This window comes from Euprymna scolopes, chromosome 20, assembly GCF_053919585.1.
Source record: "Euprymna scolopes isolate OS-2025 chromosome 20, ASM5391958v1, whole genome shotgun sequence".
Taxonomy (NCBI): Eukaryota; Metazoa; Mollusca; class Cephalopoda; order Sepiida; family Sepiolidae; genus Euprymna; species Euprymna scolopes.
In genome coordinates this window covers 16,567,365-16,586,928 of record NC_136501.1, presented here as the reverse complement: position 1 = coordinate 16,586,928, position 19,564 = coordinate 16,567,365, and the positions used below count along the sequence as shown (strand labels likewise).

At 34.4% G+C, this 19,564-nt stretch overlaps 1 protein-coding gene across 7 annotated transcripts in view; it reads left to right on the top strand.

Annotated features, from left to right (window-relative positions):
• The window catches only part of LOC145241334 (dystrophin-like), a 1,936,823-nt gene that overhangs the window by 761,086 nt on the left and 1,156,173 nt on the right, over window positions 1-19,564 (top strand). For all 7 annotated transcript variants that reach the window (XM_080104172.1, XM_080104173.1, XM_080104174.1 and 4 more), the window contains one exon: window positions 6,276-6,434. In XM_080104172.1, the coding sequence (XP_079960298.1) occupies window positions 6,276-6,434 (159 nt within the window). The remainder of the gene's footprint in view (window positions 1-6,275; window positions 6,435-19,564) is intronic.

The following is a 19,564-nucleotide window of genomic DNA, read 5'->3' as shown; positions in this document are numbered from 1 at the left end:
TAAATGTATCTCATCTCTTCAACTAAGAAACATTGTCTAGCTGTGTTGGTCTGACATAAATGGCATTTTTTTTTCTTGCTTTTATTTCGGTTCAACAACTGAAGTCAGTTGTTTTTGCTCAAGGCTAAATTATGCCTGATAATCTAACATTTTAATTTCTAGCCATCATGTTTATTTCATTAATATAATTTCTTGTAGGCATTCAAAAGATTATTCATTGAATTTGATCACATCAAGATGGTCTTTTTACAAATCAGTTCAAGTAGAATCAATTTTTTTTCATAATCTTTAATTCTTTGGGTTAAAAGAAAAATGTTTACAGAAAATTTTTATTTTTTTTGTTTTTGTAAATTACTTTCTGCCTTAAATGCAGGTTTTTTTTTGTTTGTTTTTTTAAGAAAACAAATCTTGTTCAGTAGAATATTCTTCAAATTATTGTAGTTTTTCTTTATTTCTTTTTCATTTTTTTTCTTCTATTCTGTTTCTTTTGGTTGGAAAAATATGTTTAGACTTAATATCTTATATCTATTTCTTATGTACCTTAGTTAATATTGTATTGTGTGCTCGAGAGATGCCGGGTATCCTTGCAAGTAATCTATCTATATATCTATAAAAGTGAAAGTGTCTGTGTACATTTCCCTACGCAATAACTGTCAATTTTCAGTCTACAGACTCGAAATTTGATATACAGGGTACTGAGATTTGGGAAAATCTTTGTAATCCGTTTTGTATCCTGTCTTTCTACTACCACTTTTTTTTTCTTTTTGCTCAACACACACCTCCAAACACCTGGGCAACGCCGGGCACCCATGCTAGTATATGTATATATGTATATGACTATAGAAAAATAAATTCTGCAGCACAAAAGGTCGTTCGTGTTAATGGTATCCCTTTTTTCTTCATAGTTTTTCAATTTTTTGAATAAAAAAAAATAGGCGTCTTTACTTTTGATATGACCCTCATAGAAGACTTGATGTGCCTCTAACAAAATCACAGACAGAAGATCAAAATTTTTTCTTGGAAAAAAGTCAGGTAATCAAATCTATCTATAAAAGTGAGAATGTGTGTGTGTGTGTGTGAGGACAATTCTCAACCTATATACTCAACGAATTTTTGATCTACAGACATGAGATTTGGTATATAGAGTATTCAGACCCGTGTAACACTTTTTAAATGCGTTGTCATCCGGAAAAAAATAGCTGCTAACGAATGAAAATTGAAAAATTTGTACTTGGGCCGGGGGGTGGGGTCATCAAATTTTTATCCGTTTGTCAACTGTTTCATGGCTGTGCATGCGCGAATCGTTTGCATGGCAGCATCCTTATGTTAAGATCGTGTCAAGCTGGTCTAATGGTTATTGTACTTGACTCACTGTTTTTAGGTTTTAGTTTGGATCTCAGCTCAAGTATATTTTTTTTACTTACAAAAAGTGAACTGTTTAGAAAAAACATAATACTCGCAAGCATATGTCTCAGTTTCTGCATGAATTAAAATATAATATTTATGCGTATTTTATGACCGGGAAACACCGGGCAGCCTGCTATATATATATATAAATAAATTCTCCAGTACAAAAAGGTCGCTCGTTTCAATTGGACCACTCCTGTCTTCTTAGTTCTTCAACTTTTTTAGTTAAAAAAAAAATAGGAGGCTTTACTTTTGAAATGACCCTCGTAGAAGACTTGATGTGCCCCTGTTGCAATATTTTAGGTAGATAATGGGGTATGATCCCACACAGTCGGACGATTCTATTTATAAACGATGCTGCTAAGAACTGACGAATCAAATTAATTCACATTCTGCTACAAACCAATCAGAAACCAGAATTGCTTCATAAATATTAAACCTTTTCTGGAGCAATTTCACATGTTCTTTTCCCGGGTTTCGACACGGTAAGAATATTTTGTTCTGTGGAACTGTCTACTACAAACAAGTCACCTCCCAGGACTTGTGTGTAACAGCGAACCATCTGAAACTGTTCTGAAACTCAAAATGGCTTACACTTCTAGAGCCCCTAATAAAATCAGGGACGGAAATCACAATTTTGGCGAGGAAAAAAGTTAGGTAATTAAATATCAAATAAAAATATGCAACGGGAAAGGTAGTTTGCTTGAAGCATTGCTGGTAAACAAATATGTAAATGTATAATAAGGCTGTTAGCAATGTAGAATATCGAGGTATTAAAGTGATGTGATCGAAGTTGTTATTGATTTTATAAATCTTCATATATCTATTTATTTTTCCAAATCAGTCACATGTATAAATCAGTAAATATGGGCTTACTGTTAAATATATCCGGGATGGCAAATGTGTTTGAAAATTTCGAGAATAACATCTCTTTTTCATTTTTTGTTTGCCTGTTTTTATTCTCTTTTCAAAAAGAAAACAAACAAAAAGAATGCCGTAATAAAATATATATATATATATATATATATATATATATATATATATATATATATATATATATATATATATATATATATACGGAACACGCATTAAGAACACGGCAGGAAGCAGAATTCAGGCAGAAAATAAAGGAGTTTAAATTGAAATATTAGTTTACTACTATTAAACATTTTATAGATGTGATTTATTTAGAAAAATAAATAGAAATACAAATATTTATAAAAGGGACAAGACCTTCGTTTGTTTCTCTGTTTTTTTTTTTTTTTTTTTTTTTTTTGGTAAATTGGATTACTTAAGGGGACTGCTCATCAAGAATTTTACGTTGGACTTGAAGACGAAAATGTTGTAATCAACTGGAAAGCAGGCAAACGGGACAGAGTTCCATAGGGGTGCAATTCTAATAAAGAAACTTTAGGTTTAGGCACAGATAAAGAGTGGTGGAAATCATTGCTAACTTCAGTAAGATCTGCTTTCGTTTCTCTGTTTTTGTTCATAGGTCAAATCACTTCTATACCTCGGTATTCTACATTGCTAACAGCCTTCTTATATCCTTAATTAAAAATATTCAAGTTTACCACAATTTATTTAAATTAAAAAAAAAAAAATAGGGGGGGAGGAAGAATATTTTGATCACACAAAAAAATATTAAAATTGGATCTTCAGAGACGGGGTTCATACCTAATGTTAACAGTAAAAAGTTATACCATTAATGTAAAAGTATCTTGAGAACTATTTCTCTACACGCATGCAGTGTAACCCCGTAGCGTAGGAATACAAGTAAAACACTTCTTGGCACACACCCATAGCACACCAACTGTTTCTGTATATAAGTATTAAAAAGAAAAAAAGAAAAAAAAAACAACAACTTATTAATACAACAACATTTTATTTGTAATTATCTTACGACGCAAACACAGTTCCATATGGCGGCTGCGGAGGAAAACTCGCTAAATTGAAAAGAACAACAACAGCAGTCAAGTTGATGTCAACACAGCGTCAACTAAGAAACCGTTCGGTGTGCTGCTCCACATGCACGTTAAAAAGTGCCCAGAATTGTTCTGCTTGTATCCATACGCTAAAGACTTACATTGCACGTGCGCAAAAGAGTAGTTACAATCGAGATGAAAAAAAAAAAAAAAAAAAAAAATGCGCACGCACTATTTAAACAAAACGAAAACTTGACTAAAATTAAAACAAAACGATAGAACTTTGTTCATTTATTTTAAAAGTAATGAAGCAAAAGTTAATTAAAATGTTTTTTTAACAAAAATTTAATTTATATTATGCTCAAAGCATTTTAGAACTTCATTTCGTTTCATGATTCTATCTCATGATGAGATTTACCTCGGCTGATACTATTGTAGCACATGCGTTATACTAACAAAAATGACATGAGAACGGTAAATATTTACTTGCTGCCCACCTCAGCAAAATGTGACACAAGGTCAGAAAATGTGAATGCCCAGCCAGCACCTCTGAAGGAGGGGCACTCTTGCCTAGCAAAAATCGCCTGCGCATTCCCCCATCCGCATTCCCCGGCAGACAACAAGCGATAAATTTTCCCCACCTGAAACCCGGGTAGCAAAGTCTGGATGGATGGACCGCCTAGGTAATATCCAGGCAGCGTACCTCAGCCTGACAGGTACTGGCCCAGCACCTGTCAGGCTGATTGTCAAGAACGGATTCTTGATTGGTACTTTCTATCCAGGTCTCCAAGCAACCGAAGCAACAAGGAGACTCCTCCTCCAGCATTAAAAATAATAATGAGAATGGTATGATGGATGTGTATTGTGAATCTTAAAAAACATTTAAGATCTGATGCCTTCAGAGGAATATTTCATCTAGACAGTATACATATACAAATATGTGTGCATAACAGGAGACTTCGTTGATTTTGTCACTTTGAACGAACAGGTGAGAGTTTTGGGGGGTTAGTTGGTGTAGGATAGTTGAGGTAGCAAGATAATATGTCAGAGTAAAGGAATTAATGTTTTCAGCCAATTTTTCAATATTTGTTATCCAAAGGGTCGAGCTTCAAAACAATACCAATCTCGTGAAAATCCGTCACCTCTGTCGAAAGTTTTTGCAAGACATACATACATACATACATTTAAACAGACAGGTGACATTTATATTATAGATTATGTGTAATTATATTCATGCAGATATTCTACATGATTTATACTTGCGTAAAAAGCTTATAGTAAACACAAACCTCTTTCTATATATACTTATGTATGCACATATATATTTGTTTAAAAAATCTTGCTTACCAAACTCATCTGTTAGTTTTCGGTTTGCAGACATGAAACTTAATATATAGGGTATCCGAACCCATGCGAAACTTTATATTTGGGTTTTAGCCAGGGAAAATCAGTGCAAAAGTGTGCAAATTAAAAAAAAAATGGAATTTTTCAGGTGAAGGTCGAATGACGGTATTACGAATATGCATGCATAATGTAGTAGCGATTGGTTCATGTTTTAATTTTTAGCCTTGCAGCAAACATGTCTTCATAGCTGAGGCAAGCTAAACGTTTTGGTTTTGATTCTCGGTGGTGACGCACGAGTTATTTTATTTTTTTAACTTTTTAAATCATTACTATATATTGGGTCCAATATAATATAATAATTCCTGAGCTGTGAGCCATGTTTAAATTCAGAACAGTTTCCGATGGTTAGTTGTTCTATACAAGTCCTGGAGGTGAGTGGTTCTCAGTAGACAGTTCTTGAGTTGGAAGCCGCAGAGCAAAAGATTCTTCCCGTGTTGACACGAAGAAAACATATGTGAAGTTGCCACAGAAAAAGTTTAATTTTTATGGAGCAATTCTGTTTTCTGATTGGTTGGTAGCAGAACATAAATTAATTTGATTCGTCAGTTCCTAGCAGCATTGTTTATAAATAGAATCTCCTGACTGTGAGGGATCATACCCCCTCATTAGTCATACACCCCTCTCCTCGGCCTTTTGGCTCAGATCAAAGTGTAGTATCTGTGCCCAGATGCTACGCTTTGTGACCATGTGGCAATTGGTTGCTGATACATGTAGGGGCAACCCTATATGTACCATACCCTTCCCTTACCTAAAAAGGGTTGATATGCCGTAAAACAAAAACAAACAACCAACCAACCAACCAACCAACCAACCAACATCTGGTCTGAAAATATAATGAACAAGTTATTCGAATCTATGCATGGCAGAAATCATAATAATAGTATATAGTTCTATTTTGCTTAAATAAATATAGGCGAAGGTTTATTAACATGTTTATTATTATATCGGACATCCATATATCTCACTTTCTATAGAAACGAACTACCTATGTAAGTGATGTACAGATGGCAGTAATTTTCATAATATTTCATGTTATTATGTTTAATAATAATATTTCATATTATTATGTTTAAATATATGTGGAAGGATGTGTATTAATGAATGTTTATTACCGTTCTCATATCATAATGCAATGATATTTTTGCTGTGGAATGTGACACATCTCTGAAATTGTGTTGTGTCGAAGTTATTAGCTAAATGTGTATTTGCTATCTTTTGATTTCTTTTATAAAATTTTTAAGAGAGTAGGAAGTCGATCTTTTGTTTACTTCCGGCAGTCTTGTTACTTTCACTTCCTTTATTTTATCCTTTAGTCCTCACATTCCACTAACGGTATTTCTGAAAAAGAGAGAAGAATCTTTTCTTTTTTTCTGGATTGTAATCGATCCGTCTAACACTTGTCGTTGGCTAGTTTTTAACCTTGAAATAATATTTTTAATTTTTTTTTTTTTCTTAGCTTCTTCAAGTAGATTGTCTGGGACGATTTCTGTTTAAAAAAAAAAAAAATATTATCACTGATTAACTCTAATCTATTTCCAGAATCTTCAAATGGAACTTAACCAATTACGATGTGAAGTTGATGACGTTCGTGATTCCGCAATTGGCCTGATGACAAAAAGTGATCGCTATAATAAAATGGTGGAACCCGAATTAAGTCACCTCAACCAAAGATGGGAAGAAATCACAGAAAAACTTAAGGTTTGTGGCTGAGCATTTTACTTTATTTTTCGTCGAAATAACCTTTCTTGATCAATATATATGTCAGCAGCATTCACCTAAATGGGTTGAATCGCCCCCCCCCCGGAGTCGGAAGTTTCAAGGGAATATTAAGTTCACAAATGGTCCCTAGTTGCATGTATATTCCAGTTGGGAGATGATGACATTCTGTTTTTGCAGTTCTTGCAGGGAGCTGTCAACATCCTCCTACATACAGCGCTTGGTATTTCCAAATGGTCACCCATTTGGTACTGATCAGTCTCAACGTTGCTTAACTTCAGTGATCTAATGAGAAAGTGCAATATTATATTCTTGATGGATAGCTCTCAATGAAAATGTTTCTAAATCTTCAAATACTCTGGAATGATTTACAGTTTTCAATGTAATTAATCATACTAGTTGGGTCTGTGGAAATTCCACAGATGTAACTTTCGTTTGTTGTATATTGTTGCCGTGCTTGAAAATATTTTCGTTCTATGAACGTAGACTTGTTGATGTCATTTTATCATCATTGTTCAAACTGTTCAGTTAATATAGTTTCAGAATATATCCGTAAGAACTTGTGATATATTTCCATTCCATGCACAACCGACACGGACGAAAACCCCATGATATTATTGTATCATTTTCATATATATATATATATATATATATATATATATATTTTTTTTTACACAGTGATCACCACTTATCAAGGCCCGGAAGCCACTCAGGGATAAGGGTTATTGCAAGTACATTAAGTTAGTGAGGAAATTTGCTGAAGTGTTTACTTAAGGGGGCGGTTCATTAGGAATTTGTTAACATTGGACTTGAACACATCCAAGTTGTATTCTGGAGGGAAGCAGGCAGACGGAACAGAGTTCCACAGGCGTGCAGTTCTAAGAAAGAAGCTTTGTTCATGGAATCCGCGTTTTGATTTAGGCACAGATATAGAGTGGGGGAAATTTTTCACAGTGGATTCAGCTAGACGGGTGTTTTTCGTGAAAGACTGGCGAGGGGGGACCAGAGATTGGAGTTCATACGAGCATCTGCCATGGAAATAACGATAAAACAAGGACAGGCTCGCAACGTCTCTTCTGTGGGAGAGAGATTGCAGGGTAGAGAAAAGGGCATCCCCACTAAGCCACGAAGTCTATTTTGTACTCTGTCAAGGCAGGATAGGCTGTTTTTAGCAGCTCCTGCCCAGATATGGCAACAGTATTCCATCCTTGGAATATATATATATATATATATATATAAAAGTGAACGTGTCTGTGTGTCTGTCTGTGTACATTTTCCTTCACTGTTAATTTTCAGTCTACAGGCTCGAAATTTGATGTACAGGGTACTGAGATTTGGGAAAATCTATGTGACCGGTTTTCGGCCAGAAATTTGGCTGTTAAGGGGTCAAAGTTCAACGATTTGACCTTTGAGAACTCTACCAAACTCCTCCGACAATTTTCGGTCTAAACACTTGAAATGTTAGATATAGGTTCGTTGGGCATGGATCTAACTTAATAACTCGATTTGAGCTCAAAACAATGAATTTTAAGGGGTCATAATAGGGGTCAAAGTTTTAAAAAATTGATCTTTTTTTTTTTTTTTTTTTCTCAGCATACACCTCCAAACACCCGGGCAACGCCGGGCACCCATGCTAGTATATATATATATATATATATATATATGTATATATATATATATATATATAAATGAACATGTCTGTCTGTGTCTGTGTACATTTCCCTACCAAATAACTATGTCAATTTTCAGCTAGAGACTCGAGATTTGACATAAGGGGTATTGAGATTTGGGAAAATCTTAATCAGTTTTCAGACAAAAATTTGACTCTGAAGGGGTCAAAGTTCAACGATTTGACCTTTGAAAACTCTACCAAACTCCTCTGCCAATTTTGGGTCTAAACATTTGAAATTTTAAATGTAGGTTACTTGAACATGGATCAAACTTTTTAATTTTATTTGAGCCCCAAAAAATAAATGTTAAGGTGTTAAAATTGGGGTCAAAGTTAAAAAAAAATTTGACCTTTACCAAATTACTCTGCCAATTTCTGGTCTAAACATTTGAAATTTTACATGAAAGGTATTCACAGATAGGGCAAGCTTTTTAATCTGTTTGGGTCAAAAATTTGAGCTGCCAACGGGTCAAAGTTCAAAAGATTTGACCTTTGTGGTGTCTAGCAAACTACTCTGCCAATTTTTGGTCTAAACACTGCCAATTTTTGGTCTAAACATTTAAAATTTATACATATTGGGTATTCAGACATGCGGCAAGTATTTTGATATGTTTTGGGGCGAAAATTTGGCTGCCAAAATGTCAAAGTTGAAAAAGTCGATTATACCAGATTTTACCAAATTTGTCCACCTATTTTTGGTCTAAACACTTGAAATTTTGGGTGTAGGTAACTTGGACATGGGTAAAACTTTGTATTTTGATTTGAGACCAAAATAATAAATGTTAAGGGGTCAAAATTGGGGTCCAAGTTATAAAAATTTACCTCTGCGGTCTCTACGAAATTACTCCAACAAGTTTTTGTCTAAACATTTGAAATCTTACATGAAGTGTATTCACGGAGGGCAAGTTATGAACAGTACATAGGGCCCAAGAAAAGCCGGGCTGAACTGCTAGTATATATATATTTATATAATATGCATATATATTATGTCATACGCACATATGTAGCCATCAATGTTTGTATAAATAAATTTAATATACCTGCTCTGTTTACTCGTTGAGCACTTTTTGGTAGACACATGTTGTTCCATTGGATGTACTTCTAGGAAACTAAACTCTACTGCCATAATATGATGTCATACAGAGACTGTTTAGCAGTATCACAGCTCATCAATGCTGTTAAACTAGCACCTGCCCCGATCCGGGAATATATCTACGACTATTTAGTTGCTATTTGGTGCCTATAACCACTTGGCCATGAGGTGAGTGCTGTAAGCAAGTAGCAGCTCAATGCTTTATATAAACATTGACAAACTATTGGAAAGTGCTCCATCTGTTTACAAAGAGCTTTGTATTATCGTTAATAGTAGTTAGTGTTATCACTTACCATAGTGCTCAACTGCAAAGGATGGAGGTGAGGGTGGGGTCTTATATCATGATCTACAAACTGTTTCGCTGTATCACAGCTCTTTTTAGAGTTGATTCTCATCTTTGCATGTAATTATTTGTGACTTGAGTTGATTTATAGATACTGATCACCTTTTCAGTTTACTATCATCTGAACCGTTTATAAATGCGGTAATCCTAAACAATTAGTACTCATCGTCTGCTTTGTATGTCTTTCTATAATTAGGCAACCTGGCGTATGTTACTCTCGTTCCAGTGTAATGTGAGAGATATAGGAAAAGACTCAAGCTTGGACAACAGCTGGTTATCAACCAAACGAATAAGTAGATTAGTATGTATTAATTACTGTGCTAACATTGCCTTAACACACTTCTTCCATAAAAAAAATACTGATTCCTGTGTGATTTATTTTAACGCTATATATATATATATATATATATATGTAATGGATGTGTATGCGTGTATGTACATACAAACGTTATTGGTTACGTATGTGCATACATCTTTCAGTGGAATCCTAATTCAATGAGACCACTTCATCAGACAAAAAAAAAAAAAAGGAGCGATATTGAAAAGAGAGTCAAGATTACATTGATTGTCTTTTTGTCTGATGGGGTGGTCTCCTTAAATTAGAATTCCACTGAAACATGTATGCACATATGTAACCAATAATGTTCGTATAATAAACAGACTATATACTAGCTCTGTCCTGCATTGAGCACTCTTTAATAATCACACGAGTTTCATTGGATTTACCTCTTGGAAACCAATCTATACAACCATTTTATATATATATATATATATATATATATATATATATATATATATATATATACATACATATTGTGTATATTTAGGTAGCATCTTCTCATTTAGACAAATATTATTGAATAGCACGGCATTATTCTGTTTTACAATTTTCCTTTTTATCTGTTCCAATCTCCGAATAGTCCTTTTTGTGTTCTTCTCAAAATTGTATAAGTTGGATCCATAATCGCGACCGCTTTTGACAGAAGTGCTTCTATCATCCTCAGGCATATTGTAGAAATAAATGTAGAAATTGTTTTTTTTGTTTTTTTTTTAAATTACATATGTATACATTTTTCATAGTCACGGTGTAGCTTGTTACAAGTTAGGTGGGTAGACTTTTTTTTCTTATATATATATATTAAATATATTTATATACATATACACACACATATATATTCAAAATTTATCCCAAACATTTCAAAACGTTTCGGCTGCACTCATAATTAATATTATTTATCTGAGGCTTCTTTGTTTTAATGTACAACGCCTCGAGTATTCTTAGCCTATTTACATTTCTCTCACTGCAATACTCTTGTATTTTTTACCATAATTCTTCGAAATTCCGAATGATGGCAGCCATGTCCCTTCAAATGTTGTGATATGGAGCTAGAGTCAGAGAGGTGGAGAGTCAATCTTCGCGACAATGTTAGTTGTTGAACCACTGTAGCTAATCTAGAAAACAAAGTATTTAATTTAATAGAGAAGGCTTCTATTTATGTTCGACTGAGTGAAATAGCGCAAATCTTATAAAAGTCGATGTAAATAAATCTAGACGCAATGTGCGTTCGCAAATCGTAGATATTATTATTTAGACGATATATAAAAAGATCTAAGACATAGTAACCCCCTGGAAAATGCAGACGAAAAAAGCCTTTGCGAGACATACATGAAATGATCACACACATTTTGCCTTTTATATATATAGACTAGCGGGGGGTACCCGGCGTTGCCCGGGTGTTTAGAGGTGTGCGTGTTGGGCGATTGTTGCCTGGGTGTTTGTGTTGGGGGGGGGGGCTTAAAAAACCGTTTTGGTAAATAGTTAGGATCGAATCCGAAACCTTGAGGCGAAGGTGGAAAATAAAGTGTGCAAAAAACCTGACACGTTACCTGCTCAGCCAGCAAGAAAGAGTAACTGAGACATGTGTGAATTTATTTAAGTATTAAAAACAGAATTGACGCATGCCCGCAATAAAAGTTAACTCTGCTCCTTCTTTTTGACCTCATTAATGAGGTCAAATAGAAGTAGCGCAATTAACTTTTACTGCAGGGCAGCTTTTGGGTTTGTTTACCCAATTTTGGCTGGTTGTTTCCCCAAGATGTTGGGGAGGGGGAAACCAGCTCCTCATAAAAAGGGGATTGTCCAAATTGAGTAGCAATTGTCTGATATAAAGAGTTTGGCCCCACATTGATCAAAGCTGATTGCTTCTGGACGTTCCCCGGTGCGATTGCCGGGAACAGTGCCTTAGCTTTGAATTAGTTTTGCTTTTTATACGAAAAAGCCGAATCAACATGTGAGAAGCCAAAATAGCAATAATTTTGTAAAAGTCGCTGTAAATAATCTAGACGCATTCCCAAATCCTAGATATTATTATCTAAGGGGTATATAAACACTTCTAAGCGATAGTAACGACCCCAGGACCGTCGTCGAGAAAAGCCTTTTCGAAATATACAAAAATGCGCACCGCATTTGCCTTTTATATGTATAGAAGAGAGGAGATTTGGAAGTTATAGTTAGCGTTTAAGACTCTGGGCTTCATGAGATTTGGAAGTCATAATCGTTTACTTACATTATGAAGAATAAATTCAAAGGTGTCAAAAAATGAAAGAGTCATAGTTGAGTGTTTTGCATTATGACTTCACAGTGTCACATGTTTTCTATTAACATCGGCCATTTTGATTGATTTGATAACAGACTTTCTTATGGTAAACAAATAAAATGGTTATTGACACTTGACCTTGCCATTCACCACTTGATGAACCACAGGTAAATTGGCAGCAGATTTCAATGAATCTGTGTTATTAGATTCCAAAGTGTAAAAAATCTAATAAAATAAGAAATAAATTAAATGTGAAGTGCATGCTGATGCAACTCTGTCTTTTCATTTTTATATTTTCTTCAATATCTTTCTTAAAGCAGCAATACAATAATAATTAAAAAAAAAAAAAAAAACATATTTATTGGAAGTTTTATGACAAACTCAGCTGGACTCCAAAGATGCCTTTTTTGAAATGAACGAGACGGCGAATCCATTACAGGATTTAATAACCATGGAATACATTTTTTTTTGTCAAAAAATCAACAATTTTTCTTTAGGCATCTAAATTATCCAGTTGTTTCTTCTGGATTATGTTCTGTGATATTCACAGTTAGGAGCAAGTCTATTTTTTGGTATACGTGAGCAGCTGAAACGGACATGTTTAGCATAACACAATTTATTGTCAATCGAACCCTACATTTTTCCAACCATTAAAAAAATGTATTTTCAAATTAGCTTACTTTGCAATTAAACGCGATTTCCATAATTTCAGTTTTTTTTTTCTGTGAACCTCTTAAATTTTAGCCATTTTCTAGAATGAAAATCATGTAATGGATTTTGATCAAGATTAAAATAAGGATTCTAGACATAAGGTTTATGGTGTTTTAATTGTCATCATAAGGTGACATAAGTGGTACAAAACTGTTCTGTTTAAGAATTTAATTTTATCTGTGATGGAGTGGTTATTCTTCTTGTGTGTATATACATACATACATATTATATATATATATATATATATATAAAAAAATAATTTGTGTGTGTTTGTATAACTGGGTTCAAATCTCCCAACCAGTAGGAATTGTCACTTCTTGCACTGATGATTAGTGTCTGTAGGTATAAGAATAATAATTAATTTTAATTATTAACTTCTTTAAGAGTATTAAAGTTGAGCACTGTCTGCGGGGGGGAAAAAAAAAAATAAATAAATAAGCAGTCAACTAGTGTAATGCAATGTTCACGATTTCTACTCTATTAAATCCTCTTGATTGTTTACCATTGTGTTCACATTTGGCATTTATAAGCGTTAAATTTTATAAGTGTTAAATTTTATTAGCGTTACATTTTATAAGCGTTAAATTTTATAAGCGTTAAATTTTATAAGCGTTAAATTTCATAAGCATTAAATTTTCCTTAATTCTTGTGGCAATTGTTCGTGATTAAGAGGTAACAAATTTTTCTTTGCAAATGGACTCAAAGGTGACTTTGTAGCTGAGTTTGAATCTCCCGACCAGTACAAATTGTAAGAATACCTTCACCGATGATTCCAAAAGCATGAAACGTCTGTACGTATAAAAACGAAGTTGGCCACCTGGTCTAGTGTGCGAGATTTTGACTTCCTGTTACTTGAACTTTCTAAGATTATTTATATTAAATTTTAAGCTTCATTAAAAGTAAAATTTTCCTTAATTTCGAAAAGATGAACAGTGGCCCTGGGGTATGTTTCTTGCTAATAGAGTCAAAAGTGGCTTTGTGGTGGGGTTAGAATCCTTGAACCAGCCTTGATCGTCATCTCCTGCACTGATGATTGCATAAACATGAAACAGTAGTGTCTAGAAGTATTAAAATAAATAGTCATAAATATATATATATATAGTCTTTTATACTTATTCTTTTATACCTATAGACACTAGTGTTTCATGCTTAAGCAATCATCAGTGTAGGATGACAATTCCTACCAGTCGAGAGATTCGGACCCAGCCACAAAGCCACCTTTCACTCTATTTGCTAAGCCTTTACCGCCAGGCCACCAAACAATTGCAATGAGAATGAAGGGAATTAATAACTAATGAATGCTCAATTTGGGCGCAGACATTAGACAATCCAGAGTGTTCAAACGACAAAAAGTCATGAATATTGCATTAGTTTATATTTCCCAGACAGTGCCCATCCTTAAGTATTCTTAAAAGGGCTTGATAATTATAATTAAGTAATAACTATTCTCATATATATATATATAATGTGACTACTTCATTTAATCACAAATTAATATACGAATGTATAATTTTATGTGTAAACTAAGTATTTACTTCAACAGTGCTCAATACATAGGTAGATTTAGGTAGTAAGTTAGAAAAATATATATGGCAATTAAGCTACACAGAATATTCCACATTTCATCCACACTAGCATAAGGCTGACGAATGCTAGTGTGGATGAAATGCGGAATATTCTGTGTAGCTTAATTGCCATATATATTTTTCTAACATGTTTCGGACTTATGGTTGGTTAAAACCACAAGTTCTCGTCAGGCGACTTAAAAAATAATTTTGTCTTCCACAGAAGAAACCAGGGAACTTATTCTCTTTTTTTTTTTTTTCATTTTTCTTAAACTTTTTCTTCTAGGGGATGGGACATCCAACCAGATGTCTGACATTTACCCCTATTTTTGTGAGTCCAACCAAGAGATCTTTTCAGGATTCTAGCCGTCCCTTTCAGTGCAATCGTTTGTATTTCACTTGCACTTGGTTCACCGGGTATGCTTGCTATGTACTTTTTAAAGTTCTTTTTCATAAGCCCAGTTGCTCCTATGATGACTGGTATAATTGAAACGTCTTTTAATTTCCAATTTCGTTTCATATCATACATAAGTCCTTGATACTTTGTAATCTTTTCCCTCTCAGCTCTGTTAAGCCCTGTATCATTGGGTACACTGACCTCTATTACGGTCGCTTTTTTGTTTGCTCTGTCCCAAATCACTATATCTGGTTTAACAGCTGCATTTTCAAGATATGTAGCAGTATAGTTTCTTCTGTGGGAGACAAAATTATTTCTTAAGTCGCCTGACGAGAACTTGTTGTTTTAACCAACCATCTGTCTGAAAGATTAGCATGTTCAGTGCTGCAGCCTTGTAAATTTGTTTATATTATATATATATATATATAAAGTACCTAATACATATAAAAAAACTATATATATATATATATATATATATAGCTTTTTTATATGTATTAGGTACTTATTTTTTATTAATTGATGTTATTGTTTTTTATCTGTACTCTTTCCTTTCCCTTTTTCCTCTTTTTCTTTCTCTTTCCATCTTTTCTTTCCTTTCTTTTTCCTATGTTTCTTTTTCTTTTTCTATTTCGGCACAAACCTTAATCCAAACTCCTTCTTTTCCATCTTTCTCACATACATTAAAGACCATTTCTTATTCTTAATGACATGTAATGTGACTTCCTGATGAAATTTTTTTTTGTTATTTTTGAATCCCTGAATGATTGTCATTACTGACTAAGCTTTTGTATAAGCAGCATCGCCTGAAGAAGTCTCTACCCACCCATATCATAGCCTTGAGCCCCTGGAGGGGCATAGGCCATCTAAAACTTTGTAGATACTTTCAAACGGAGGAATGCTTTTTTTTTGGAGGGGGACCCCATGCCCAGCCTTCCCAGAAGGTACATACAGTGCCTAGCTTTCCCAAAATGGTCACCCACCTGGTACTGGCCAGGCAAGAACCGGTGTGTCAACATGATTGTACAGCACTGAAGAGGTCTCTATTTAAAAGTAACCGGCTGACCAAAACATTAATTAATGCTTATGTAAAACAAAAAAAAAAAAAGTATAATTTGCCCTACTTTGGTATTGAGCACTCTTGTATTAAACTCGTTAAAACTTCATTAGCTATTTTACCTCTGGAAAATATTAACTTGGAATCATATATATATGGCAAGGAAGAAGCAAAACAAAAAAACAAAACAACACACTGAAGATGGCGTATACCTCTGAAATATATTTGTGATAAATTTCAAACAAGTAAAATATTTGTTTATTTTCCTAATATTACGTTGTGATTTGGTTTCAAGCGCACTTGATGCATATTTTATTCAAATTAAAACAATGTTTCTATTGAACTCTCATTCTTGACTATATATATATATATATATATATATATTGGGCACAGAATGCGATGAAAAGAAATCAAATAAAGTGTTCGATCACGAATGTGAGAGCTAAAATATTTCTTTATAAATTATCCATACATATTCTAAAGACAAACCAGCGATTTCATTGTATTGGAACAGCCTTCTGTGGTCGATAAAACCCGATACAAATCATCAGCATCAGGTGGAAGGAGGAAAACAAATGGAAAAATGAACACCCTGCTGGTTCGTCTTTGAAATATGTATGTATAGTTTTTAAATATAAGATATATCAAATAGTTAAATTTCATATAGGGTTTGCTGCAACTTAATTTTTAATGAGTTGTTATAAACTTTCAAAATATAATCGCATTTATTGCATGTAATCAATCATCCAGTGAACTTTATTTCACACATAGTTTCCATCTTGTTAAACTGATCGTCTTTGTTTTGTTTTGTTTTTTTGTTTTTTTCTTTGTAAAGCTTCTAAGCTTGTTTGCCGTTAATGAAAACCAATATTTGTTTACGATTGATGGGTATGCGGAGGATGGACGGGCAAAGAAGATTGATTCTATCAAATGTTTCAATTCTTTTGTTACCAACATAAAATGTCTTACATGAAAATCTGACACGTCATTAATCTTCAAAGAAATTTTTTTTTTTTTTTCCACTAAATTCACATGAATTGATTTATTTCCAGTGTGATGGGACCCAGATTTATAAAGAGGGCAACCTGGGTTAGGGAAGTTAGGCTGAAAAATGTTTCTTCACATTACATTTAAATTTTTATATTGCAATTATAAAGAGAAGACTCGTTTTATTGATATCCATCATTAAATAGGAAAAAAAGGGGGGAGATCAGCTGACCGGTTTCACTCTCACTCTTCTCAAATTGGATTGAAGAATGTTTATCTATTACAAAAAGGGCAAGTGTTTGTGTTTATATGTCCGCTAAAAACTTTTGTTATGTGCATTGTACAGGCTCCAATGTGGCATCGTTAAATAGAGTGACCTCTCGGACAAAAAATATATCGAAAAATTGGAAAATATTGACCATTATTTTGTGTAGAAATATCGTTTTGTTTGGGTGGGGGTCAGATAAAACCCTTCCTTTCAACGCGATTTGCAAACCATGCATGTGCAAATCGTCGATATGATCTTTCGTTTTAAATAGCTAAATTTGCTGTGTTATAGCATTTGTGTTCTCGTGGTCCATGGATGAAAGTGTTCGGTTACTAACTTCAGTTATACAACTTCGTGCCTGGCACGCGTCATTTCTTTTTTCTGTTTTTGTTTGTTTGTTTTTTTTGCTGACAAAATTTTGCTTTCGATTTAATTTCTGGTTGATGGCATCTAAGTCCCGTTTTTTTTTTTTTTGTTTTTTTTACACGACTGCGCAACGCTGCCCCGTCCCTATAAATCTCAAACGTTGGTTTGTTTGTATTTTTATGTGTGTGTTTCTGTGTCTGTATGTCCGCTAAAAAATTTCGTCAGTCACATTGGATCAGGTCAAAACCCATACCATCTGCAAGAACGATGCCTTGGCCGCATAATATGTGACAATTAGCAAAAATGATTAATTCTGTGGTGGCCAACTGAACCATTTCTTGCAAGGGCTGCTGTGAGGAAGGTGGGCTCCCTCTACCATGCTAGAAAGTTACTTACACCTGAAAGTATCCTGTATCTCTACAAGGCCACCATTCGCCCATGTATGGAGTATTGTTGTCACATTTGGGCTGGTGCATCTGCTATTAGTCTCTCGCTCCCAGACAGGGGGTCCTGGATATGACCTTAAACTATATCCAGTGGTGAGGCCCCAGCTTGCGGGCTTTGGGGAGTGTGAAGCCACCCTTTAATTACCATTGCTCCCAGGTCTACTCTGACCCGGAGTGGTAGTACCTGTTAGGGTTCCAACTATGGGTTAAATAGAAACCGACTTGAAAACAACAAATGTATTCTATTAAAACTTTTTTCTTCAAAATCTTTGGATTCGGCATTAAATAACCCGAAAAGGGTTAATATGCCGTAAAACAAAAACAACCAACCAATCAACCAACCCAGACAGGGTTCAAAAGAGAGTTGCCAACCTAATAGGTCCTGAACTGTCATCTAGGCTTCAGCTTCTGTCCCATCGACAAAATGTTGCATTTTTCTGTCTGTTCTACAAGTATTTTAATGGTGTACCCCCTCAATGTAAATAACCCCGACAAGCAGCAAAATCCCACCTCTACACAGTAAAAATCCCTAGATGTAAGAAGGTCTTTCACTCTAATAGTTTCTTCCCCAGAACTGCTAGACTTTGGAACATGTTTGGGTTCCTGCTCTCCCAACTATACTGACATGCAGAAGTTCAAGTGTAATGTGAACAGACATCTTGCTGCTCAACTCCCTACATATTTTTCCTCCAACTTATGTCCCCGATAGTAGCCACCTACATCAAAGTAGCACTGTGCCTTGTTTGGGGGTAAAATTAGAATTAAAAAAAAAAGAAAGAATGGAAGGTCCATTTTGCGTCGGGATTTTCGCAAGTCACACACTCGTAGCAAACTGAAAGTATGTTTAAAAACGGTATTTTAACAGGGTCATAACGTTATAAGTCTTTGTGATCCGATGGGAAAAAGTATTTGCTAGTAACGTTTTTTCCTTTTTCAGGTTTAAGCCTGCCTACTGCGGCTAATTTTTTGTTTTCTCGGTCACATGGGCACTCGCTGCTATTTTGATTGAAAGAAAAGTTATTTTGATTGATTTATTTTTTTCAGGGGAGGAGTTCCAAATCACGGCCCACAAAAAGTGTTTCTCTTCGTATCTCTTTTGTCGAAATATCTAGTGGCAAAGTTATCACTTACTTCTGTTTTTGGGCGATTTTGTTCTTTTATTTTTGAAATTGTTGTGGAGGTATTGATAAAAGTGCTCAATATCCTTGATATAGCAGCTGTGTCCAAACCGAACTTTCTGTCCACCCGGACAACATCGGTTATCCATGCAAGTTTTAATAAAAGCAAGAGAAATCCTATAGGGAAACTATACCTTTAAAATAAAGTAAGGTTACAGTATATTAACAGAGGTGGGGAGACACTATGTATCTAAAATAAAGCTACGATGTACTATGATAGAATATCCTAGAGGCTAATCACATTCAAAAGAGACATCCCTTCTGTTTACAAAGAGAAAGTCTCTTCAATCGAACGTGAATAGTCTCTAAGATTTTCAAATAAAAGTTTAAATGATTACGACTGAAAATGGTAAATTAAAATTTTTGCGTATTTGTACTATCAGGGAAATAAAATGCAGGAAGGGAATTCTAAAACGGTTAGATTTTGCTTCTTAAACC